Source organism: Microtus pennsylvanicus, chromosome 8 (assembly GCF_037038515.1).
Source record: "Microtus pennsylvanicus isolate mMicPen1 chromosome 8, mMicPen1.hap1, whole genome shotgun sequence".
In the NCBI taxonomy this organism is placed as follows: Eukaryota; Metazoa; Chordata; class Mammalia; order Rodentia; family Cricetidae; genus Microtus; species Microtus pennsylvanicus.
The window spans coordinates 75897481-75924921 of NC_134586.1; the positions used below are offsets into that span (position 1 = coordinate 75897481).

General features: G+C 38.4%; 1 protein-coding gene across 1 annotated transcript; it reads right to left on the bottom strand.

Annotated features, from left to right (window-relative positions):
- Nucleotides 1-1808: 1808 nt before the first annotated feature.
- Nucleotides 1809-27343, bottom strand: LOC142856435 (uncharacterized). The gene is made up of 4 exons (XM_075983891.1): nt 25798-27343; nt 8353-8479; nt 8098-8158; nt 1809-6989 (listed from the first exon to the last, which is right to left on the bottom strand). The coding sequence occupies exons 1-4, from the start codon at nt 25831-25833 to the stop codon at nt 5540-5542; spliced, it is 1674 nt and encodes a 557-aa protein (XP_075840006.1). The 5' UTR covers nt 25834-27343; the 3' UTR covers nt 1809-5539.
- Nucleotides 27344-27441: the final 98 nt, after the last annotated feature.

Genomic DNA, 27441 nt, shown 5'->3' on the forward strand with positions numbered 1-27441 from the left:
CTGACAATGGGGGCTAACTGAGAAGCCATTAATAAAGGCACTGGGACTTGTTTCTACTCCATGTACTGGCTTTTTGAGGCCATAGTCTGTTTGGATGCACAACTTCCTAGGCCTGGATAAAGTGAAGAGGGCCTTGGACTTCCCAGAGGGTAGGGTCTCTCTTAAGACTGGAGAAGGAAGGAGGCTGAGTGGGGAAGTGGGGGAGATGGGAGGAGGCGAGGAAGTGGGAATTTTTTAATGGAAATATAAAAAAAACTAAACAAGCAGCCTCCTACAGCAAATTGGCATGCCAACATGGGGCTGAATACATCCACATAAAACCTGAGAAAGCTTGGAAAGAATTCTAGAAGAACAGAGTTAAGCACATCTTCTTGGTAGGAAGCATTTGGGGGGGGGCTCTGTTTGCTAACAGCATCCATGGTTTCTCAATAGGGGGTTCCTCGTCCATGCTGTCAGCATGACGTCTGGCTCTTTCAGGAGGACAAGCACTTCAATGAGGTTTGTGGGCAGCATGGGCCAAATGGTTACCAAATCTGTGGTGGTGAGCTTCTGGAAGTAACAGGGGCAGTGAATGAAACTCCACCATGTTGAACTGATCAAAGCCAAAAGGAAAATCAGCCTTAGTCCTAGCCAAGCTGGTTTGCAATTTAAGTGGTCCTGGTCACAAAAGGATTATAGATATGCCATAAAGACAGACTCAGATTTTAAAAATACCTTTTAAAGGGTCACAGTCTTGAATAAATGCTAGTAGGCTTAGAAGAGGGAAGAAAAAAGTATAGAGAGCTATAAAAAGTAAATAGTTTTTTAAAGTAAAACAAAATCTTTAAATTGACAGAGTCAATTTGTACAAAAATTAATACAGTAAGAAAAATAAGCCACATAAAGTGTGATATACACAGAGAGTATGGATTATGTATATAATTGTGTGCTTTGAATTTTTTACTGTGATTGAGCTAAGTACAGAGAGAAATTTCATTGTACAGGCTGCTAAGCTAAACAAATATATATATGGCATCTTGACATCAAAATTTTGTTCTAAGTATATGTTGCTTTGAAAGTGATGTTCTGCATTTGTTTCCACAGATGTTAGAAAGCTGTGGACTCCTCACCAGCTAATATGGTTTGATGAACCAAGAACTCATGAAAGGTCACCTCGTACACTCCCTAAATTGTCTCAACAAAAAGCAACAGTTTGGAGAGATCTATGCACAAACTCCAAAATATTGATTATAAATGTTGTTTACATTTAAAGGGGGATATGATACAGAGATCAACATTTTGCATTGATATAGGTTTTGATCTATTTATAAACATTTTAGGTCTATTTTGTTATATGTATATTTCTGCTCTTCATTAAAGTATTGTGTTTGTGCGCTCATTTAAAAATGTAATGCATAATTAAGAAATATAGGTTAATAGTCATCCATAATAGCCAAGCTTGTAGTCATGTTAGTTAGGTTTTCTAGATATATAGAGATATATTTCAGCTAGATAGGTTTTCTTTAAACCTTTCAGAGACCCTCAAAATATTGCATTTAGAATGTTTAAGATCTTAGCCTTTTCATGACAATGAGACACATCTGCTCCTGGCAGCACGAATCTAAGTCAAGAGGATGATGAGCATCAAAGGTCATTAAGGAGTTTTCTAGTCATTTGGGCAAGAAACTGCTCTTGCCTGAAATACATGATAGTCTGCTGTATGAACTGGACATGACCCACAGAAAAATGGCTACTGAACTTGCCTAAAGGCGAGACGGCTCAGAAACAAGTCCTGGGTGGCCAGGAAACAAACAAGCAGCCTCCTCAACAGAGGACATAGACATTTATTCAAAAGGTTACAGCTCAATCCTTTTATACAAAGTTCTCAAAAATATGTCAGAGAAAATACAGACTCATTTACAAATATCAAAACTATATATCCAACAAACAATAAGGCAACTCATCTTGATCTCTCACTTGATATAAAAATTATGTCAAAATGGATCAATTATATATTGGTCTAACAATTAAAATATTAATTGATAGAAGAAAAAAGTTAAACCCTTTATACCTGTAACACCAGCTTCACACCTCAGGCTCAGAGAACAATTCAGAAGAGTGTGTGGAAGAGCAATGAAACCAGGATGTCCTCTCTGAGAGTGTGTCTTATAAAAAGGAAAGAACTACGATCATAAAAATTCAACAATATGGCTTCTTAAGAAGACCTGAATGATGACAAAAAAAATAGATATACCAATTGGGATGGTGGAGCTCTTGTAGAACCCTGCCACTAGGTGAAGAGCTATCAGTAATTTTTAACTGTCCAGAGTGAGAAAAGTAGTTTTTTCTAGAGATGAACCCCATAATTTATTCTCCAGTGCAAAGTAGTGAGCAATTAAGTATACATATATGAGCCCACTAATGGCCTCAACAGCCATATTTATACATACAGTTTGAAAAAAGGTATCGGTGATGAGTACGACTGAATTGAGTAAAGAAAATGTGCCCCTAACCTGTTTATACTTCTAAGATTGTGCAACACACATATTCCTAGGTAATGTCAAGGAACACATAAAAATAAATTTTGAGCTATTAAAAAATATTGCCACATACCAATGCTCTTTCCTTTTAGCCCCAAGAAACTTGTATATTCTTTGTAGAAAAATACAACCTCATTCAGGCAGGACGCACCTTGGGACCCTGACCCTTGCTGAGTCCTTAGAGAAATGTGTCAGTTCAGTAACTGTGCCCAGGTACCACAGATTTCCATGTCCTGTCTTGAGGTCTTCTCCATTGACTGACCATACCCTTAAAGGAGTCATTTGTCATCAGGACACAGCATGGCCATGTGTTTTCCCAACCATGAGGTTGCTGTTGTGCTAGCTCCCAGATAAGAAATGACATCTGTGTGTATTTGCTTAGCTATGGTCAGTGCTGTTGAGCTTTTAAAATAATGAGTACTTTAGGAATGTTAGTGATTTGTAAGTATTTGTTTTCTATTTTTAATGCCAGGTGTCTGTCACACGTGATGTGAAGACAAACCAGACTCCATCTTTTCTCTTTGTATTTCTGGGAAAACATGATGAAAACTTGACAGACTAGTGAGGAAACTGAGTGTTTATTAGCTTGGTATCATCAGAAGCAAGAGAAACCTCCCACGCACTACTTGGGAGATAAAGACCCTTCAAAATCAGTGGCAGTGGATCTGGCACAGACTATTCTTGTGGGTTCCCTCGCATACTATCTTGTACACCTGGCCACACTTATGTTCATTTCAGGGTTCACTAGTTAGCCCCACATTGTGGCACTATATGTTAGTGACCATCCTACGTTGGGCACCATATATTGGGAACTGGCCTAAACAAAAACACCTCTTACTAGGGTACAGGCATGGGGATTTAGATATATTAGTTAAAAATTTCATATTTTTCAATAACAAAAATTAATGAAAGAGAAGCCATAAAAAATACTGGGAGAGCATTCCAATGAATATTGAAACTGTCCATGTTTAATTTTCCATAAACTACTATACCCCAATACAAAAGCAAGGAGAATGTTAAAAAAAAAAAAGAAAAACTTCTTTAACATGATACATAGGACAACTTGAAGAGTCAATTGTTTTAACACTTTGAGGCATCAAGTCATTAGCATTATGTTGCTTAGGTACTAAAACCACTCTAGCCCAAGTATCCCAAAGGCAACCACTTGGCAGGTAACCTCATATTACAAAAAAAAAAAAAAGGAGAGAGAGAGAGAGAGAGAGAGAGAGAGAGAGAGAGAGAGAGAGAGAGAGAGAGAGAGAGAACGTTTAGATTATTCTGAATATCTGTTAGGATAAAAACAGGCTCTAATTTTGGGCCTTCACAAGCAGTTGAGAGGGAGCCTTCATGTGTCTATAGCAATTTGATATAGAATTACATCGAAACAGGGTATGAGTAAACTATTGAATTCTCAGTGAGTGAAATGAACACATGGTAATTCACAGAGTATGTGTTCTCCAGTTTGTACTGTGACTTGATAATGAATTACATCAAGACAGAGTATGAAGAGAATATTAAGGAGTTCTCAGTGTGTGAATACATGCTAATCCTCAGATTATGTGTTCTCCAGTATGTGTTCATTTTTTCTTTTATAGACTTTTGACAGGCAAAGGTTTGACCACAATGAGTACATTCATTGGGTTTCTGGCCAATACAGGTTCCTTAATGTATTCAAAAGCTATTGTGACATAAAAGGCTGTAACACACTAAATATATTCATAGAATTTCTCTCCAGTATGTGTTCTTTTATGCCTTTGAAGACCATTGATATATGCAAATGATTTACCACACTGATTACATTCATGTCTTTCTCTAGGTATGTGTTCTTTTATGCATTTCAAGATGACTGGGGCATGCAAAAGCTTTACATTATTGATTACATACATAGGGTTTCTCTCCAGTAAGAGTACTTTTATATATTTGATGATAACTACCACATGCAAACTTTTATCACACAGATTATATTTATAGGTTCTCTCTCCATATAAGGAGATGGCTGTGGCATGCCAAAGACTTTACCACACTGAGTATGTTCATAGGGTTCCTATCAAGTATGTGCTCTTTTGTGCATCAGAAAGTGACCATGACATTCAAGGCTTTACCATCTGATTACATTCATAGGGTTTCTCTCTAGTATGTGGTCTTTTATGCATTTGAAAATGACAGTGACATGAAAAGGCATTACAACACTGAATACATTCATAGTGATTTTCTCAAGTATGTATTATTTTATGCCTTTGGAGAACGCTGCAATATCAAAGGCTTTATTACATTAATTACATTTATAGGGTTTCTCTCCAGTATGCCTTTGAAGACAAATGAGATATGCAAAGTCTTTACTACATTGATTTTATTCATGGGGTTTCTCTCTATTATGTGTTCTTTTGGTTTTGAAGATGACTGTGACTTACAAAAGATTTTACCACAATAATTACATTCAAAGGATTTTTCTCAAGTATGTGTTTTGTGCCTTTGAACATCAATGTGAGATGCAAAGACTTTACCATACTGATTACATTTATAGGGTTTCTCTCCTGTATGTGTTCTTTTATGCCTTTGAAGACAAATGAGATATGCAAAGTCTTTACTACGTTGATTTTATTCATGGGGTTTCTCTCTATTATGTGTTCTTTTGGTTTTGAAGATGACTGTGACTTACAAAAGATTTTACCACAATAATTACATTCAAAGGATTTTTCTCAAGTATGTGTTTTGTGCCTTTGAACATCAATGTGAGATGCAAAGACTTTACCATACTGATTACATTTATAGGGTTTCTCTCCTGTATGTGTTCTTTTATGCCTTTGAAGATGATTATTACTTACAAAGGCTTTACCACACTGATTACACATACAGGGTCTCTGTCCAGTATGTATTCAGAGATTATTCTTATATACAAAGGATTTACTACACTGAGTGCATTCATAGGGTTTTTCTACAGTTTGTGTTCTTTTATGAGTGAGAAGATAATCCTGACTGTTAAAGGCTTTGCCACACTGATTATATTCATAGGGTTTCTATCAAGTATGTGTTTTTATATGCCTTTGTAGAGTACTGATACATGCAAAGACTTTATAACACTGAACACATTGATAGGATTTCTCTCCAGTATGTGTTTTTTTATGCCTTTGAAGAACACTGCGATATGTAAAGGCTTTATCACACTGAGTACATTTATAGGGTTTCTCTCCAGTATGTGTTATTTCATGAATGTGAAGATGACTCTGACTTGCAAAGCATTTACCACACTGAGTACATTCATAGGGTTTCTCTCCAGTATGTGTTCTTTTATGCATTTGAAGATGACTGTTACATGTAAAGGCTTTACCACACTGATTACATTCATAGGGTTTCTCTCCAGTATGCATTCTTTTATGTATTCGGAGACTACCGTAATATACAAAGGCTTTACTACACTGATTACATTCGTAGGGTTTCTCTCCAGTATGGGTTCTTTTATGTATTTCAAGATTACTGTGACGGGCAAAGGCTTTACCACACTGATTACATTCATAGGGTTTCTCTCCAGTATGTGTTCTTATATGTCTATGGAGAGTACTGATACCTGAAAAGGCTCTGCCACACTGAGTACATTCATACGGTTTTTCTCCAGTATGTGTTCTTTTATGAATTTGAAGATGACTGTGACATGCAAAGGCTTTACCACATTGATCACATTCATAAGGTTTCTCTCCAGTATGTGTTCTTTCATGTATTTGGAGACTATTGTAACATACAAAGGCTTTACCACACTGATTACATTCATAGGGTTTCTCTCCAGTATGTATTCTTTTATGTATTTCAAGATTTCGGTGACTGGCAAACGCTTTACCACACTGATTGCATTCATAGGGTTTCTCTCCAGTATGGGTTCTTATATGAGTATGAAAAGTACTGATATATGCAAAGGCTTTACCACACTGAGTACATTCATAAGGTTTTTCTCCAGTATGTGTTCTTTTATGCATTTGAAGATGACTGTGCCTTGCAAAGGTTTTACCACACTGATTACATTCATAGGGTTTCTCTCCAGTATGCATTCTTTCATGTATTCGGAGACTATTGTAACATACAAAGACTTTACCACACTGAGTACATTCAAAGGGTTTCTCTCCAGTATGTATTCTTTTATGTATTTCAAGATTACTATTACGGGAAAAGGTTTTACCACACTGATTACATTCATAGGGCTTCTCTCCAGTATGCGTTCTTATATGTCTATGAAGAGTACTGATACATGCAAAGGCTTTACCACACTGAGTACATTCATAAGGTTTTTCTCCAGTATGTGTTCTTTTATGCATTTGAAGATGACTGTGACGTGCAAAGGTTTTACCACACTGATTACATTCATAGGATTTCTCTTCAGTATGTGTTCTTTTCTGCCTTTGAAGATGACTGTCATATGCAATGGCTTTAATACTTTGAGGGTCTACATAAGATTTCCCTCCAGTTTGACATTTTTCATGCCTGCAAGAATAATGGCAAATGAAAAAGTGTTATCACATTTAATACACTGTTGAATCTTTATAACTATATCAAATAATTTTTAAATTTGTTCCACATTTAAAGAGGAATTAGATCTTAAGTTTTTATCACTGTGTTTATACTCATGCAGTTTCCATTTACTAAGGATGTTTTACAACTTTCAAGATACCTTTGATAATAAAATCCTTTATTACATGAGCCACATTTACATAATTATTTTTATACAAAATTTTCCACATATTTAAAGAGAATTGGAAAAGCTCAGATCTTTAATATCCTTATTGCATTTATCAATTTCCCTATACTATTAAAGAAACTACATTTGGTAAGTGAGCTAGGACAAACAGAAGTATTACTTATGTCTGTTACTCATGAGGATTTTCTATAATGTGCATTTTTTGATGTATTAATGTTGAAAGAGTCAATTACTTGAATACTTGACTGATATTCCATAAGCATTCTTAACATAGGGACTGCTATATGTCTTCTAATTATTCTGAGAAGTATGTCTTTCCATATCCCTATGCTCATTAAAGCTTGTATTCAGCATGACATATGATATACCTGGTCAAGGAAAAATGTCACATGGTTTGATCCTCTGTCATCATAGACTTGTGGTACAGAGATTAAGGTTTCTCCATAACTGCCCCTTCATTCTTGACTCTAATTGTACCCTCAATAAACTTAGCATAATCACATCAAGTATATAAATCACACAAGCTTCAACATGGACAATTTGCATGTTAGAAAGTCTTGGAGACATACTTATCACCACTTCAGTGTTTATAATTTTTGTAATATGAGTGGTATAGAAGAAATTGATTGAAATTTTACAGCATAGATCTCATGATGCTATGACTAAATTGGTGATATCTGTTAAGACAGTTTCCTTAGCTTCTTTCTTAAAAGTGTGGCTTTCAAATGCAATTCATCCAGCTGAAACTGAGGTATATGGATTTATGACAATATAATTATCATTCATGCACTCATATAAAGTATCATTATTTATTATGTTGTTTTTGTTTAAAACTTCCATTACATACCACAGTTTCTATAGAGGAACATTTATTAGCTTGCACATGAAAATTACCTTTCATATCTTCTAGACCATGGAGAATGCTTTTCAATATTATGGTCTTCCCAACTGTATCCTAAAATATAATATCAGAAAATATATATAATATTCAAAATTATGCAAAATGTTAGTTGCTATCTTCTCTGAACCTTAGAACCATGCCTCATTTATTCACCCCATTGCTTTTCTTTCTTTATCAAATTGGAGAACATAAATAACCAATGAACTGTTGTCCCCTTATTTGAAACATAAAAGAAAATTCAGTCTTACCTATAGTAGTGAGGTTCCTGTAGGTCTCCAACATAACATCTTCGTAGAGATTCTTCTGGAAAGGATGCAGCAAAGTCCATTCTTCCCAAGTGAAATCAATATACACATCATCAAAGGTCACTGCATTCTAAAATTTCCAGTGCATATGTACAATAGAAAGCATGATGACAACATTGTAAATATATAATTCTTTGACAGTATACTCACATAATTCTGGGACTTCCCCACAATTATTCCATATCATAGACATTATGATTTAGTTACCAAATAACTTTTGAAAGAAGCTAAATAGGAGGTTCACCACTATTATTTTTTTTTAGCCCTTGAATGGGATATCACCTGCAAGAGAAATGCCTATAAACAAACATGGAGAGACAAGTAAACAGATCAGCAGTACAGAGGACACGTAGGAAAAATCTGTATGACCAACTAATAAGTGCCTACAAAAACAAGCAACAAAATGGGTAAACTGGGTACATTGGATCATGCCTCTAATTCCAGGACTCAGAAGGCAGAGACCTCTGAATTGAATGCCTGACAAGTCTATTCAATCATGTCTAGGAAAGTCAGAATTATATACTAAGAACCTATTATCTATGTATAAATCAGCCAAAAAAAAAACCACTAAAAGAACAAACAAAAATCATAGAAAAAAAAACAAGAAGTGTTTGGTAAAGTTCCTATACAGAACTGTGCATTCACTCCAGGCTTGTATTCATCTTACAAAAACCTGAAGTGTGCCAGTTTAAACTCTAACATTAATAAAATTTTACTAAAAGGCACTGTATATTTTAAAAGTTAAAAATTGAGACATGAAAACCTTAGCAATATAAATGTTATCACAAGTAATCAAAACAGGGTAGGAGAGAGGGCACAAACTAAGGAGAAGTCGCTAGCTTGCATATAGGTGGGCTCAATTGTCAGTACGTTTTTTTTTTTTATTTTCAATTACAGGCAGAAAGAAGGTGATGCCAATCCAATGAATCAGAAGGCTAAGGCATTATTGTCATAAATACATGCCATTTGGGGAAACAAAATGATACCTTCTTCCAAATTTTACATTCAAGATAAGGGGGAATCTCAGTACAATAGCATATGTTTGACAGAGACAAAACCATCGATCAGTAATATAAAAGCAAAAGAAAGGAATGTTAGCCCACCTTTAGTCACAGCACTTGGGATACAGTCAGAGGAGCTGAGACTAAGGCCAGAGTGGTGTGCAGAACTATTTTTCAGTACAGCTAGGGCTACATGGATAAATACTGTCTCCAAAAAATTACAAACAAGAAGATTCAAACAGAAGGTTACTAAACTGCTTTATCACAGAATATCATTATTCTGTATTATTTATACTGACTTTTATGTAACACTACTATAATGGTGGTGAAGGCATGACAGCACAAGAAAGAAAGTTACTGATTAATATCAAACATAGCACAGTACACAGAGAACAGGAAATAGATTGAAGCAATAGGGACTCATATCACATTCCCCATGAGGAATTTCATCCAGAAAGTCTCCTCCTACTAATGATTTCACAAGCAATCAGCAGAAAGTCCCTGAGAAATGATACACGCTCAAATGCATCTTCCTGTTTGGGGAGGTTTTTAATTTAATCAACAACATTTTGACCCAAGTCATTAAAGGCTCAAGGTCATCCATGAAGAATATGCTTTAGTTACTTCAATGATCTTTATAGTCGGCAAAAGCCCCTACAAAGTTTAAATGCCCAAGTCTTTTGTGAAACTGAAGACAATCACTTGGTAGTGACATCTTCTAAAAGAAAAAAATGTGTTACATCTTTCTAACATACAATGGCAGAGTACCACTCACATTCCAAAAGAGAAAAATGGAAATATAGTGAGGGAAGATTGGACCAAGGCAAGACTGAAGCACCACAGAACAAACTTCAAATCCTGATGCTCTATCTCAGATGCATGCAACTTCAATTTCAAAGGACTGCGATAGCCCTATCCATGTAACTTCTCATACATCTCTCTCTTTGATTACCTTCAATCTATGTAGATAGCTTGCTCTCCATGGAAGATGTCTCATTGCTTAGGTATCTCAACATAATGTGGTCTCAAAATGCAACTCAGGTAGGCTATTGCAAAATTTATTATTTTAAGACGTGTTATATTTACTTATGCAGTAGATAATTTCTTTCAATAATGCAAAGATCTGTTGCATTCCTTTATGTTGCATTTTTTAACTCTGGTGAAGCTCCAATGCTTTGCCTGTCTTGAGCACCTGATTTTGCTAACAAAGAGATGAACAGCCAATAGCTTATCAGGAAAAGATATGAAAGTCTGGAAGGCCAAGAGAATAAAAGTGAGGAGAAATCTGGGAGAAAAAAAGGAAGGAGGAACAAGAAAAAGATGGGACACCAGGGGCCAGACATCCAGCAATACAACAAGCTAGAGGGTAAGAAGTAAAGAAAGGTATAGAGAACAGAAAAAGACAAAAAGCTAGATGCAAAAGGTAGATGGAATAACTTATGTTCAAAAAAATAGCTAAAAACAAGTGAAGTTAAGGCCAGAGATTTTTAAATAATAATAAAGCTTTGGTTTATTTGGAAGCTGGGTGTCTTGTTCCCAGAAAGACAGAATCAACTGAATACATTTTGGTGCCCAATGTGGGGATCAAAATTCATGGCTCCTTTAAGAGTTTCTGCATTACAGAAGTCCTTGAGCAGTAGGTACATAAAAATTCTAACCAAATAAATAAATAAATAAATGGCTACAGAAGAACAAAAATCAGATTCCCAGTGATATGAAGGTAGAATGTAATTCCTGAAACACAATTTCTAACTGGCTGCAAGCTTAGTGCTTGGTTTTTGTGAACAGAGAAGCAGGAGCCTACAGCCAAAGTTAATAGGGGAAGTAAATGTTGCACAGCAGTTTAAAGACTTTTGTTGTGAAAAAAAAAAAGCTAAATGATATTCAGTTGAACAGGTTCAGACTGAAAAAAATCTGTAAAAAAGTTTCCAATGTATTCTATAATTTGCATAGGCTTAAGAAAGGAAAGAAAATAGGTATAGGCATTTATAGAAAGAAATAGATTTAGAAAATAGTAAAGTCTTTTAAAAAGACAGCAACACTGATAGAAATTTTAAGAAAAGCATGTAAAGATAAGAAATATCCAGGGAGTCAGGATTCTGAATAGTACTGCATTGATTTTGAACTTTTTGATCACTGATAGGCAAGAGGCAGCTGGTAGAAGACATGGGATTATAAACCGCACTGTAAAATGAACCAATTCAAGTACTTTGGATTATATTTTTGTTACTATGGTTTTTAATGAGCTTTACATTTTTCTCCACTCCACTCCCTTCCCCCCCTCTTCTTCTACCTTTTCATTTGACCCCCACACTGCTGATTTAGTCAGAAATCATGTCATATATATAACCATGTATATCTTGCTTAGGGTCTTCTGTTGTCTAGTTTCTCTGGTATTGTAGCTTCTAGGCTGGATTTTCTTTACCTTATGACTAAAAGACACTTATGACTAAGTACAAATTATATTTGTCTTTCTTGGTCTGGGTTACCTCACTCAATATGTTGTTTTTCTAGATACATCAATTGCCTACAGATTTCAAGATGTCATTATTTTTTATCTTTGTGTAGTACTCCATTGTATAACTGTACCACATTTTCTTTATCCATTCTCTAGTTGAGGGGCATCTGGGTTTGTTGTTGGAGGCATTTTGTTGGTTCCTAGATGCTCAGCGCCAAAATAAACACCAAGAAGTGATATTATTTGCAATACTGTTTGGCCAATAGCTTAAGTGTATTTTTAGCTCATTCTTATCTCTTAAATTAACCTGTTTTTATTATTTTATATTTTACCATGAGGCTAGTGGCCTACCAGCAAAGTTGTGGCTGGTAGCTTGCATCTTTTTCCTCCGGTGGTTCTATGGTGTCTTTCTGACTCCACCTTCTTTCTCACAGCATTTAGTTGAGTTTTCCTACCTAGCTATATTTTGTTAATCCACTGGCCAAAACAGCTTCTTTATTCATTAAGTAATAAAAGCAACACATATGCAAAAGGACTTCCCACACAATAGGTTGTTGCCAGGTTCTGGCTATTACAAATAATGCTGCTATGAACATAGTTGAGCACATGTTTTTGTGGTATGATTGAGTGTCATTATGGTATATACCCAACAGCAGAATTGTTGGGTCTTGGGGTAAATTGTTTCCTATTTTTGTGAGAAATCACCATACTGATTTCCAAAGCAACCTCACAAGTTTAGAAGACCACCAATGGAGGAGTGTAGCCCTTACCCCATATCCTCTACAGCTTAAACTGTCATCAGTGCTTTTGTTCTTGGCCATCCAGACATGCGTAGATCAAATCTCAGAGCTGTTTTGATGTGCATTTCTCTGATAGCTACGCATGATGAGCATTTCCTTACGTATCTCTCAGCCTTTTGCAATTCATCTGCTGAGAGCTTTCTGTTTAGGTCTGTACCTCATTTTGCTAAATGATTTACTCTTTTATTGTCAAGTTATGTTAAGTTTGAAATATATTTCAAATGTATCTGTTAAATGGAAATAAAAAAATATTTTTGAGAAGAGGTTTTGTTTCCACAGAAGAGTAAATGCTGTGGATTTCTTAAGGAATGACATTGGTCAGATTTGATCAAGGAAGACTTCCAAAATCTTGACAAGTGATCACTATCAGCAAAGACATTCTACAGGACACAAAGGGAAGTGACTGATGAACTTTGCCAATGCAAGGTAGGATAGTCCTTCAAATTTCCCACTTCAGAGAAAAGCCTTCCTTTATGCTGAAAATGAGTAGTTCAATATTGTAAAAGAACTTTGGGTGATGGTACAGGTGTCTCTGTTGTTATGGAATATTAATTCCATTTCAGGTCTTGGATGGAGTTAAACACTAAATATTTAGAGTTTCAGTTTCCCATAGCTATGATAGAAAGTAAGTTAAGTAGTTGGGTGGTGGTTGCCCACGCCTTTAATACCAGCACTTGGAAGGCAGAGGCAGGCGGATCTCTGTGAGTTCGAGACCAGTCTGGACTACAAGAGCTAGTCCAGACTGGGGAAACAGGATGACTGGGATAAAGAAAGGTTGGATAGGGGAGCAGGGAAGCACATATCTTAATTAAGGGAGCCATCTTAGGGTTGGCAAGAGACTTGAACCGAGAGGGGCTCCCAGGTGCCCAAGGCGATGTCCCCAGTTAGTTCCTTGGGCAGCTGAGGATAGGGAACCTGAAATGACCCTATCCTATAGCAATACTGATGAATATCTTGCATATCACCATAGAACCTTCATCTGGTGATGGATGGAGATAGAGACAGAGACCCACACTGGAGCACTGGACTGAGCTCCCAAGGTCCCAATGAGGAGCAGAAGGAGGGAGAACAAGAGCAAAGAAGTCGGGACCACGAGGGGTGCACCCACCCACTGAGACAGTGGGGCTGATCTATTGGGAGCTCACCAAGGCCAGCTGGACTGGGACTGAAAAAGCATGGGATAAAACCGGACTCTCTGAACATGGCGAACAATGAGGGCTGATGGGAAGCCAAGGAAAATGGCACGGGGTTTTGATCCTACTTCATGTTCTGGCTTTGTGGGAGCCTAGCCAGTTTGGATGTTCACCATCCTAGACATGGACGAAGGGGGAAGGACCTTGGACTTTCCACAGGGCAGGGAACCCTGACTGCTTTTTGGACTAGAGAGGGAGGAGGAGAGGAGTGGGGGGAGGGAGAGAATGGCGGGAGGAGGGGGAGGGAAATGGGAGGCTGGGAGGAGGTAGAAACTTTTTTTTCTCAATAAAATTTTTTTTTAAAAAAAAAAAGCTGACCATATACCCGGTAACAAAACAAACATCAACAAATACCAAAAAATTGGAATAACCCAATGTACCTTATCAGATCACCATGCTTTAAAACTAGAAGTCCACAGCAATACTAATTCCAGAAAACCCCCAAACACATCGAAATTAAACAATGCTCACCTGAATCATCAATGGGTAAAGGAAGAAATAAAGGGGGAAATTAAAGACTTCCTAAAATTCAAGTAAAATGACCACACAACATACCCAAATTTATGGGACACAATGAAAGCAGTGTTAAGAGGAAAGTTCATAGTACTAAATGCCTACATAAAGAAGGTGAAAAAAATCCCACACTAGTGAATTAACAGAACACTTGAAAACTTTAGAATAAATAGAAGCAAACTCACGTAAGAGAACTCGATGGCAGCAAATAATCAATTTGAGAGCTGAAATAAAAAAAAGTAGAAACAAAGAAAACAATACAAAAAAATCTATGAGACGAAGAATTGGTTCTTCGAGAAAAATCAACAAAATAGACAAACCTTTACCCAAACTAACCAAAAGGCAGAGAGAGAATCCCCAAAATAACAAAATCAGAAATAGAAAGGGGGACATAACAACAGACATGGAGGAAATACAGAGGATCATCAGGTCTTATTTTGAAAACCTGTACTCCACAAAATTGGAAAACTTAAAGGAAATGGACAACTTCCTGGATATATTACCAAAATTGAATCAAGACCAGATAAGCAAATTAAACAGACCTATAACTACTGAAGAAATAGAAACAGCCATCAAAAGTCTCTTAAGCAAAAAAAAAAGCCCAGGACCAGATGGTTTCAGCTCAGAATCCTATAAGACTTTCAAAGAAGAACTAATACCAATCTTCCTCAAATTATTCCACACAAACAGAGGGAACATTGCCAAACTCTTTTTATGAGGCTACAATCACCTTGATAACCAAACCACAGAAAGACAATATTAAAAAGAGAATTACAGAGCAATCTCACTCATGAACATTGATGCAAAAATACTAAATAATAGCAAATTGAATCCAAGAAGACATCAGAACCATCATCTACCATGACCAAGTCTGCTGCATCCCACAGATGCACAGATGGTTCAACATGTGAAAATCTGTCAACGTAATCCACCATATAAACATGCTAAAAAATAAAAGCCACATGATCATCTCATTAGATGTCGAAAAACCTTTTGACAAAACACAACATCCCTTCATGAGAAAGATCTTGGAGAGAGCAAGGATACAAGGAACATACATAAACATAATTAAGGCAATATACAGCAAGCCAAAAGCCAACATCAAACTAAATGGAATGAAACTCCCAGCAATTCCACTGAAATTGGGAACAAGACAAGGTTTCTACTCTCTCCATATCTATTCAATATATAGTTCTTGAGGTCCTAGTTAGAGCAATAAGACACCAGATAGAGATCAAGGGGATACAAATTGGAAAATAAGAACTCATACTCTCAGTGTTTGCTGATGATATGATAGTTTACATAAGTGATCCCATAAAATCTACCAAGGAACTTTTACAACTCAAACACTTTCAGCAATGTAGCAGGATACAAGATTAACTCAAAAAAAAATCAGTTGCCCTCCTGTACACAGATGATAAAAGGGCTGGGGAAGAAATCAAAGAATCAACACCCTTCACAATAGCCACAAATAGCATAAAATATCTTGAAGTAACTCTAACCAAAGAAGTGGAAGACTTGTATGACAAGAACTTTAAATCTTTGAAGAAAGAAATTGAAGAAGACACCAGAAAGTGGAAATACCTCCCATGTTCTTTGGTAAGCAGAATTAACATAGTAAAAATGGAAATCTTACCAAAAGCAATCTACAGATTCAATGCAATGCCCATCAAAATCCCAAGAAAATTCTTCAAAGAATGGTATTCAACTTCATTTGGAAAAGCAAAAAGCCCAGGATAGTCAAAAGATTCCTGTGCAATAAAAGAACTTCTGAGGCATCACAATCCCTGACTTCAAACTCTATTACAGAGCTACAGTACTGAAAACAGCCTGGTATTGGCATAAGAACAGACAGGAGGACCAATGGAAACAAATAGAAGACGCAGATATCAATCCACACATCTTCGAACACCTCATCTTTGATAAAGAAGCAAAAAAATATCAAATGGGGAAAAAAGCATATTTAACAAGTGGTGCTGGCATAACTGGATATAAACATGTAGAATAAATGAAAATAGACCCATATCTATCACCATGCACAAAACTCAAGTCCAAATGGATCAAAGACCTCAACATAAAGTCAGCCATACTGAACCTCATAGAAGAGAAAGTGGGAAGTACACTTGAATGCATTGGCACAAGGAACCACTTCCTAAATATAACCCCAGCAGCACAGACACTGAGAGACACAATTAATAAATGGGACCTCCTGAAACTGAAAAGCTTCTGTAAAGCAAAGGACACAGTCAACAAGACAAAACGACAGCCTACAGAATGGGAAAAGATCTTCACTAACCCCACATCAGAGGTCTGATCACCAAAATATACAAAGAACTCAAGAAATTGGACACCAAAAGATCACATAATCCAATTAAAAAATGGAGTACAGACCTAAACAGAGAACTCTAACAGAGGAATCTAAAATGGCTGAAAGACACTTAAGGAAATATTCAACATCCTTAGTCATCAGAGAAATGCAAATCAAAACAACTCTGAAATTCCATCTTACACCTGTAAGAATGGCCAAGATCAAAATCACTGACAACTTATGCTGGACAAGTTGTGGGGGAAAGGGAACATATCTGCATTGCTGGTGGGAATCCAAGCTGATACAACCCCTTTGAATGCAGTGTGGAAATTTCTCAGAAAATTAGGAAACAACCTTCAAGACCCAGTAATACCACTTTTGAGTATATATCCAAAGGATGCTCAATCATGCCACAAGGACATGTGCTCAACTATGTTCATAGCAGCATTGTTTGTCAGAGCCAGAACCTGGAAAACCTAAATGGCCCTCAATCAAGGAATGGATAAGAAAAAATGTGGTACATTTACACAATGAAGTACTATACCACAGAAAAAATAATGACAGCTTGAATTTTGCAGGAAAACATTATTTTGAGTGAGGTAACCCAGACACAGAAAGACAAATATCACATGTACTCACTCACAGGTGGTTTTTAAACATAAAGCAAAGAGAGCCAAACTATAAAACACAATCCCAGAGAACTTAGACAACAATGTGGACAGTAAGAGAAATTTACATAGATATAATCTACACGGGAAGTAGAAAGTAGAAAAAGACAAGATCTCCTGAGTAAATTTGGAGCATGGGGACCTTGGAGGAGGATTGAAGAGGAGACGAGAGAGGCAGGGAGGGGAGCAGAGAAAAATGTAGATCTCAATAAATATCAACAAACTTACATGATAATTAATAAAATCAGCAACATAGATAACACCACTGACAAAACAATACACAAAGACAGACCTACAAACATATGGTCACTTAAACAAGAACAACAAGATACTAATAAAAATTAAACCATAAGAAAGTACCAATCAGGATTCATTCTGTGCACTCCAGTTGTGAATTTTGCTAATAACAGGAAATGGAATGGACAAGGAGAGCTGTTCCAACAAAACTGGAGAGTCACTGAAAGATTTCTGATGATTTAACTTTGTACAAAATAGTTTTGATCATGAAAAGAATGTCATTCACTTATAATGAAGAAAATGACATTTGTTAAGATCACTTAGGCATCATTTTGTTACTGTGACAGATGATTGCCTGTAAGTCTGTGGCAGAGTGAGAAAATGAAAACTTTTCTAAACCTAATGCAAGATGGCAGACTTTTAAAGAAACAGTATATGATTTATGTTATATACGTAAAGAAATATGTTTTGCTCTAAGTGCTTTATGAGTCATAAGAACTTTTGAAAAACAATTCTATCTACACATTTGGTATATTTTCTTTGTCTGAGAGAGAATGCCTTCCATGTATATACAAGTGACATACTAGAGAAGAGGATGTCAAATTCCCTGAATCTGGAGTAGCAGGGAATTATGAACCAACTTGGGTATTTGGATACGAGCAGGCCTAAGAACTTCAAGTCACTGAAAAATTCTTAAATTTTAGACTGGCATGAGCTGATCAACACTTCAATTACATCACTCTGGTTCTTGTATGGGGAATAACTTTTACAAACTTTTACAGCTACTGTGGAAATCAAAATGGCAATTCCTCAGAAAACTGGGAATAGATCTACCCCCAGGATTCTACTAAACTGTTTTGGGGCACATGCCCAAAGGATGCTCCATTTTGTAGCTGTTTGTTTTTTTTTTCTTCTTTGCTCTTTTGGAGTTTCACCACCCAGCTCCCAAATAAATCAAATAGGGACTTATTCATATATATGAATACCCAGGCTGAACTTGGTTTCTTTCCATACAGCTTTTCTTAACTTAAATTATCTCATCTACATTTCATCTTTGGTCTTTCATGTTTCTCTAAGATAAATACTTTTCTTTACTTCTTCCTTCTTGGCTCGCTGTGCAGCTTTACAGCTGTGTCCCTGCTGTCATCCTAGCCTCTTCTTCCTCCTAAGTTCTTCTCTCTTTCACCTTCTATTTATTCTCTCTGCATGGAAGCCTTACATATCCTTCTCCTGCTTAGCTATTGGCCATCCAGATCTTTATTAGACAAATCAGGTGTTTTAGGCAGGCAAAGTAACACAGCTTCATAGAATTAAATAAATGCATCATAAAAGAATGCAACATATTCTTGTATCATTAAACAAATATTCCACAGCATCACTGAATGTAACACATCTTCAAACAATATTTCACAAGATTTCCCCCTAGGTGTAATTTCCTTTTCATTAGAATTTGAAATATTTCAAGTCAATAAGCTGCAGTGAAATCAATCTCTGAGGATCTTAATTACCCCTTGCTGCTTATTAAGCATGTCTTTCAGTATGCCAGACGAAGTGTTAACTAATGAATCTTTATCAAGAAAATACAGGGATTTAGATATCAGGGGAAAGAACCTGAAAGATTAGAGAAGCAGCAGAGTAGTCACCTGTGTGATTCAAACCTCTTCCATTCCTCCATCCACAAAAGGTCAATATTCTCTAACAGCCCCACCTTGATACTTTATGTCGCTTATCTTTCCACAGTATTGTAAACCTCTATGTTTTTGTGTCAGCTAATAGCTATTTCTGCTCTCTGACTCCAAGCAAGCTTTATAATCAAAATATGACCAACATATCACACAACACCCTGTAAGTTCTCATATATTTTACTCGTTTGCAAGTTTTACTCCCCATATGCAGCTTGCCTTGACAGATGTCTCATTGCTTGGGTATCTCGATATCCTGTGGTTTCAAATGCAACCCAGCTTCAACTCCATTGCTTCATGCAATGAACTCTTACAATCTCTTCACTGGGACCCTGACTTTGCCAAACATAGATGGGTACAACAGTGATGTACTGACCACAGAAGAATCCATGACCTTTACATTTTACATCTTTTCTGTTTCCAGAATCAGTACAACATATGTTATCCCGCCAAAATATAATGGATGCTACCAAGCTAGACCAAATTTCGTGCAGTATGTATGATGTTGCTCCTGGGACAAGGAATTACTTTGTGTACTCTTTCATGAAATAAGGACTTAGAGGGATGGGCACCTTCATAGGCTTCAAATATAGAGCAAGATTCTTCCTTCTAATGGAGCTAAAATACTTGACAATCCCTGAATCTTTTTTAGCATTATATTGCCATCTGAAACTACCTGGTGTTATTTTTTTCTCATCAAAATACAGACTTATTTGATGTGGGGTATTCTTCTATATAGTGTAATTATGTGTTGCTTTTTATGGTTAATGAATAAAGCTCTTTTGGTGTATGGCAGGGCAGAATATAGCTAGGTGGAAAAAACAAACAGAGATACAGAGAGAAAGATGGAAGATTAATGGAGACACTAAGAGCTCCCAGAGAAGCAAGATGTAAGGTAACCACAGGACAGAAGTAGTCCATAATAGTCTGAGACATTGGCCAAATATTTATAATTAATATAAGCTTTTGAGTGATTACTCAGAAATTGGTGCGTAGGAGAGAAATGTCCAACTTCATTTTTCATTTCTTTCTCCTTGTTTCCTTTTCCCTCTTGATGCAAATGTATCATCCATCAGTAATAACCATCCAGTAGAAGAAATATTTTGTCGAAAAAAAATCAGACTGTTAGGTTTTAATACTGCCTTATACACTTTCTTGGGGTATGGAGAGAATAAGAAGAAATTTGGGCCAAAATATCACACAAATGACCCCTCGCTAAATTTTTCATGATGTCTTCTAAGCAACTGTGCTTACTCACCAATCAATTGATAGAGCCCGAAGTAATCTCAGGCTTGGACTGGAGTCACTACAGTAAGAGGACGCTATGACTATTTTATGGAGAGCAATTAGATTTTTTATTCTTAATAAGAAACAGAAGATAATGAAAATTTTCAGAATAAATATAGTTTAGTTGCCAAGATAAAACAAAGTTTGCAAGTCATACAGGGTACAGAAAACTAATGTGTAAGATCAATGGTCCTATTAAACTTCTACAATTCCTTGACTACTAAGTGATCATATACAGAAACACATATTAGCCTGAATGTTTCACTACCTGAGGGAATGCATCAGTGTTTCAGGAACTGGAAGGCATATTCTTCCCAGGAGTCATGGAAACTCACCTGAAAAACCTTTGACACACAACTCTCAAGATAGACCAGCCCAACTCCATGGTTTCCTATAGAGCCTATTGCCCACTGCAATCCTATGACCTTGGCCATCAGTGCCTACCATTACTCTCAACACCCCCATCTTTCAGTTAGCCACATATTGTGATCTAGGCACCCTCTCAGTTGTTGTACGCTCAGATGAATCTAGGCATTGTCATGTTGAAAGCTGAGGTTAATTAGGAAAAAGTGATAATAATATATCAAAAAGCTTTAAAGATCCAAAGCCAATTTCCTAATCATATCAATCACTTTAGAAGCAAAAACACATACATGAAGATAGCAGCAACTATAAAGCACAGATATGACAGGTAATGGGAAGAGGCAATTATCTAAGATCAAAAAGAGAAAACTATCTCTATACAGAAACCTCCCAAACCAACAAAACTTAGGAACTCATAAGAAATTTCCTAAAGCCGGGCCATGGTGGTGCACGCCTTTAATCCCAGCACTCGGGAGGCAGAGGCAGGCGGATCTCTGTGAATTCGAGACCAGCCTGGTCTACAGAGCTAGTTCCAGGACAGGCTCCAAAACCACAGAGAAACCCTGTCTCGAAAAACCAAAAAAAAAAAAAATTCCTAAATACAAAATTGGTGAGGGGATCATCATATTCCAGAAAATGAACAATATAATTAGACAACAATTAATAAAATCAACAACAGAGATGGCATCACTAATAAAACAAAATACTAATATATTTTGTTTAATTAATACTAAACAAACAAATATATTTTGAGGTCCTTTAAACAAGAACTACAAGATTCTAATCAAAATCAAACTCCAGGGAATCACTAACAGCACTCATCCTATACACTCCAATTCTGTCTTTTACCAATTGAAGAAACTGGGTTGGGCAAGCAGGGCTGTTCCACCAAAATAGGAGAGATTCACTTGAAGCCTTCTCAAGTTTTAACTTTGTAGAAAATAGTTTTGACTACTAAAGGATCTCAGGCTCTTATGACAAAGAAAAGTATGTCTGTTAGGATCATCATTTGACACCATTTTGTTTCCTATGATGAATGATAGCCCTGTAAGTCTGCATCAAACTGAGAAAATGAAAACTGTTTAAAACAAAATGCAAGACAACAGATTTTTAAAGAAGCAGTGTACACCAAAGGCAACTTGTTTTACCCAATTTCTTCATAAGTCACAAACACTTTTGAAAACAAGTTTGTTATTTTTTTCACATGTTTATACATGTGCGGGAATGTTTTCCATATATATATATATATTTATGAGTGACATACAAAAAGGAATTTCAGATCCCCTGGATTTGGAATAGTAAAAGTTCAAAGCTTCACAATTTGAGTGTAGGCAATGGAACTCAGGTCAGGCCCAAAAAAGAATATGTGCTAAATCACATACCAAGACCCATAATACCTTCTGTCCAATAAACCAAGTCTTTCACGGAGTAACAAGAACAAGACAGCCTAAATAAATAAAGAAGTGAATAAATGATCCTTGGGAAAATGACACACTGGTGAAGAGAAACAGAGATAAGGGCAGTAATGCACTTAAAGAAAATATTTAAAACTGGTACCAAAAATGATTTTTAAAATGATAAAAAATGTTGTATTTTTAAGATTAAAAAGCTTAGGTATACTAACTTTGAAAAACAGTAGGACTTTCCCTAGTAGAGGGAAAGTCATTAATAAGAGATAGACTGATTAGGCCCGTACATCTATGTTGTCTGCTGAGATCTGTAACCTGAAACATAGAGTTAAATTCAATAGACTGTTTCTCAAACCTCTGAGCTCACATAACTTTATCAAGCAGGACTAAAATATCTGCATAGGATCTCTGCTTAATTACACCTACAGTATTCATTGGCACAAGATAACCTTACCAAACTGTACACCTACACTGATCTGTGTTCAATCATATGACATGAATTAAAACATGCTGGGAAATTACAGAAACACTTCCCTGACCATAGTCAAGTCCTTTATCATAATAGTGACTCCAGGAGCTGGTTGCCTACCCTGTTTCCCCTGCAATGTACAGAATAAATTCTTCCCCCTATTTTGGTCAGAAGACAGAAGCAATGTTCCATATGTGGATCCTTTTCCTGTGACTGCACTGGAGAGCTGACTAAATGACTCAAAGAGATTACTTTAAAACTGAGATGGTATAGTCATGCAATTTAAGAATTTTGAAGGTGTAATATAGAGGATAACACGGCCATTCTCTAGTGCAACAGACTGTAATCAAGGTCACCCAAGTCAGCCTACGAGACCTTGTCTCAAACACAGTTCTCCAACAGGATGGAATACAACACTTATAGAATTAATATACCTTCCTTTTGATAAATCACTTCACACAAAGAGGATTAACAAAGAAAAATATCTCTGACGATGGTACACATCCATCTCAGACTAATACTCAAAGAGGAGCCAACTGAGATTACATTCCACATTTGCTATCATCCTTATATGTCTTTTGTGTTCATGCTCCATGTCAGACTTTGAACAGTTTAAAAGAGATAAGCAATTTGTAGGTCTAGCCACCCAGGCAGATGGGTGGGTTAGATAGCAAAGTTATTTCCGGCACACTTTCTTAAGTACACCCGTGACCTGACACAGTGACAGGGTCCTATGGTGAAGGTCACAGGGGATGAGGAAGATAGGACAAGTAGAAGGTAGAGAAGATAAAAGCAATTGAGCAGTGGTGGCACAGGCCTTTAATCCCAGCACTCTGTAAGCAAAAGCAGGCAGATCTCTGGGAGTTTGAAGCCAGCATGGTCTACAAGAGCTAGTTCCAGGACATGTTCTAAAGCTACAGAGAAACCCTGTCTTGAAAAGAAAAAGGAGAAAGAAAGGAAGGAAGGAAGGAAGGAAGGAAGGAAGGAAGGAAGGAAGGAAGAAAAGAAGGAAGAAAAGAAGGAAGAAAAGAAGGAAGGAAGGGGAAAAAAAGCCAGGCAGTGGTGGTACACGCCTTTAATCTCTGCACTCGGGAGGCAAAAGCAGGTGGATCTCTGTGAGTTTGATGCCAGCCTGGCCTATAAGAGCTAGTTCCAGGACAGGCTCCAAAGTCACAGAAAAACCCTGTCTCCAAAAACCAAAAAAAAGAAAAAGAAAAAGAAAAGATAAAAGCTAGGGTGGGGATTTCTTGCACATGCTAAGTTCCATGCCAAGTAAGTTTCTTGAGAAGAATACAGTCTTGTTTCCAACTTCCTGGGAAAAATGGAAGGAAATGAAAGACTTCAATGAAGTCAGTAGAAACCCTCACACTTAGTACAAATTCAAGGGAAGGCTAATAAAACAATGTTACACAAGGGGAATATGGGGCCTTAAGTGATCATTACTAAAATCAAAAGGCCTTGGGATTGACAACCATAGCTCTGATGGGTTCTCAGGATCTACAGCAACATTTCCACAAAGGCCCTGACCCAAGGTGTTTACCAAAGGAGCTATGTTCAACTGTCAATACATCAAGACCCTAGGAAAGCTTCCAAAGCCTAGGCCCCAAGCTGTTATTCTCTCTCCCAAAAATGTCCCTCCACCCTGCTGGAGGACCTAAATAAAATCCTTAGTGGATCAGGCCAGTCCTTAACACAACAGTGTTTTATTTTTCAAACAGCTGTCACCTGGTGTCATATTACCCATCAGGCAGAACTATGCTTTTCTCTAAGAGAAAATGAAACTTGAATGGCACATCAAGCCTTAAGGTTGGTTGTGACCCTGTTATGCCCCCTTGAGCAGCTTGTTATAGGCCTGTTCTTTGGTATGCAGATGGTCTGGTTGTAAACCAGGGAAAGATTCTTTGTAAAGGTTTGGAGCCAAATGTCTGAAAAATCCTGTTTATTCAACATTTAGTATCCTAATCTCTAACAGGCCTGGTCATCACATGCCCTCTTCTCTGGCAGAAAGAGCTCCTGACAGTATAGAGCTTCCTTACCCTGGCCACCAATCTACAGGGTTCTCCTGCAGAAAGAGCTGGGGCAGAGCAGGAACTGCCAGACTCTTTGTGGGGCTGAAAGGAATGACAGTCAAAACTCAACCATCCTCCCAACATGGCCACCAAGGAGAAACACACCCACTGAGTCGGGAGTGTGTCAAAGGAGAAACTCCCTTATTTGTATCAAGCAGGGACTTATATGGGTTGTGATGGTGGGGGAGAAGCCTAGGATGGGCCAAGGAGGAGTAAGAAACGAGGGCCAATAATACTATGCCACGTTAAAGGTAGCTAGGCAGAGACAGGTCTTCATACTCTAGACAGGCTCAGGAAGTTACACTAGGCCTCAGGCCAACTCAAGTTAGGCTCAGGAAATTACACTGGGCCTCAAGCCCAGGCCTCATGAGGCCCAACAAGCATACACGTATAATTTTATGTGTTTTAGAGACAGTCCTACCTGTGTTAAATTCTACTTTTTGCGACTTAATATTTTCTAAGCATTGGTAAATCCTTTATATTTGCAATTCTACTCTTCTACATCACGGCATAGAAGTGGAGGGCTACCTAACATATAGAAGATTTTATAACCTCCATAAAATTAACAGTAAATGGATCTCACACATGAAGGTTTAATGCACAGTGCTTAACATCTAGAAGATACTAGAGAAACTAGACCTCCATGAGTTTGGCAACCTGCTTTCCATGAACGCACTAAAGTATGATGTTGACTAGAAAGAGGTTTCTCCAAACAGCTCCCTGCTCCCAATGCTCTGAGCAGATTCAGCCCACAGTGCCAAGTTATTCAGAGGCCTTGCCCTATTCAGGGAGTTGCAGGCACAGCACTGAACTTGAAAGGTTGGGAATCTGGCTGCAGTTTCTCAGGCAGAACTGGAGAGGAACCACCTCACTGATTCCCGCACCTCACCATCTGTTCCTCCCAGTCCAGAGACAGCAGCCCCTCACTCACCACGTCGCGGTTTCCTTGCTTTCCCAAGCGCTCCATGCAGTTTCCTGGAGGATTTTTAGTTGAACAGCACAAGCGACTGGCTCCACTTTCACTTCACTGCCAAGCCGGAACCAGGAAAGGCCCTGCCACCACTTCTGACTGGCAAGTTACCTGGAGAGCCTGATTGGCTAGTGATACCTGAGTGACAAATGCACCTCCCATAGGGTTAGCCTGTTCTTAAAGACACAGCACAAAGTTTCCTGACCCTGCTTTATAAATCAGGCAAAGACCTTTTCTAAATCAGCAGAGACGTGCATTTCAATAGCACTTGCCATTGGATCCAATAGCAGATCCTACTATCTTCCTGTAGGCACTTCTTCTTCCTTCCTTCTGGAGTCTAGGTGGCTAACCATTTTGCACAGCCCACTATACTTTGTGAATAGAGTAATTCCTTGTCACACTTGTGGAAGGATGTCCAGCAGAGATTTAAGGACACAAAAGGGGGATATTTGTTCTGTGGTTTCATGCTGAAGTAAGATGAACTAACGGTGCTTTTTTTTCCCTGGTTGTCACATGTACTTTCTAAAAATCAAGAAAGAAAAGCAGGAACCAGATTTCAACAAGATGTCTTGGTGAGGGCACTGGGCAGGTGGCCTTGCAAGCAGGGAGCCAGGGCAGGAGGTGGGCCTGGCGGGGCGTGGCAGGGGAAGTGACTCAGGCCACAGGCCAAAGGCTCCCGCAAGGAGGGGCGGAGGGGCGCGAGGAAAAGGAGACCATGACCAGGCGAGCTGCAAGCAGAGGGTACAACGGTGTCAGCGTCCCCAGAGTGTCCAGGGTGGAGCGTGGCGGCGGGTCCAAGTGCGGGGCCCTGAGGGGCAGGGGTCTGATCTCTGGGCACGGAGAGAGCAGCATCCAGACCTGGGGAGTCAGGAGGATCCCAGTGGCGTCCAGCTGAGGAGCGCCAAGGCGACCCAGGGTAGATGGGCGAGAGTGCTGCTCCAGCCGCCGCCCGGGCGCCCGCGCCGTTGCAGGCAGTGCCAGCGTCAGAAAGTTGTTGCAATCAACAGGCGACCGCGGGAGCTTCTAGCCGGCAGCCACGGAGTGGTTGGACGGGCGAGACGGTGGGGAAGGCTGGTGGACGCCGCCGCGAACTGGTGGGCAGACTCGGAGTCGCCATGTAAGCGCGCCAGCTAAGTGCCTTGCGACTGGAGCGGCTGTGCAGGAGCAGAAGTCCTTTGTTGCAGCGCTGTCCCTGGCACAGCCGGAGTGTCTCCGCACAACCCAGCCCCTCGCCTCCGCTTGCCCGCCGCTCGCCCCAAGGCTCGGGTGAGTAGACAGATGCCAGTCGTCGGGGAGATTTGCGCAACTTTGACCCGGGCACGACCGAAGGCCTGGCGTGGACTGTTCAGCCCGTGGCCTCCCCGTATCCGGGACGAATCCCCTCTCCAGACGATTTCCCAAATTACTTATTTGTCCCTTTATTTTGGGAACGAGGCGAGAAGGTGGAGGCGGGAGGCCGCGGTTGATTGACAGGCCAGGAGCACGCTTAAGTAACTTCCTGCTGTTGCTGAGCAGTCGGTGGGAAGGGAACTTCCGGGAGCCTGAGGCCGCCGACGTGGGCGTGGTCGTGGGAGGAGGCTGCTGGGCCACGCATATTTCTGATTC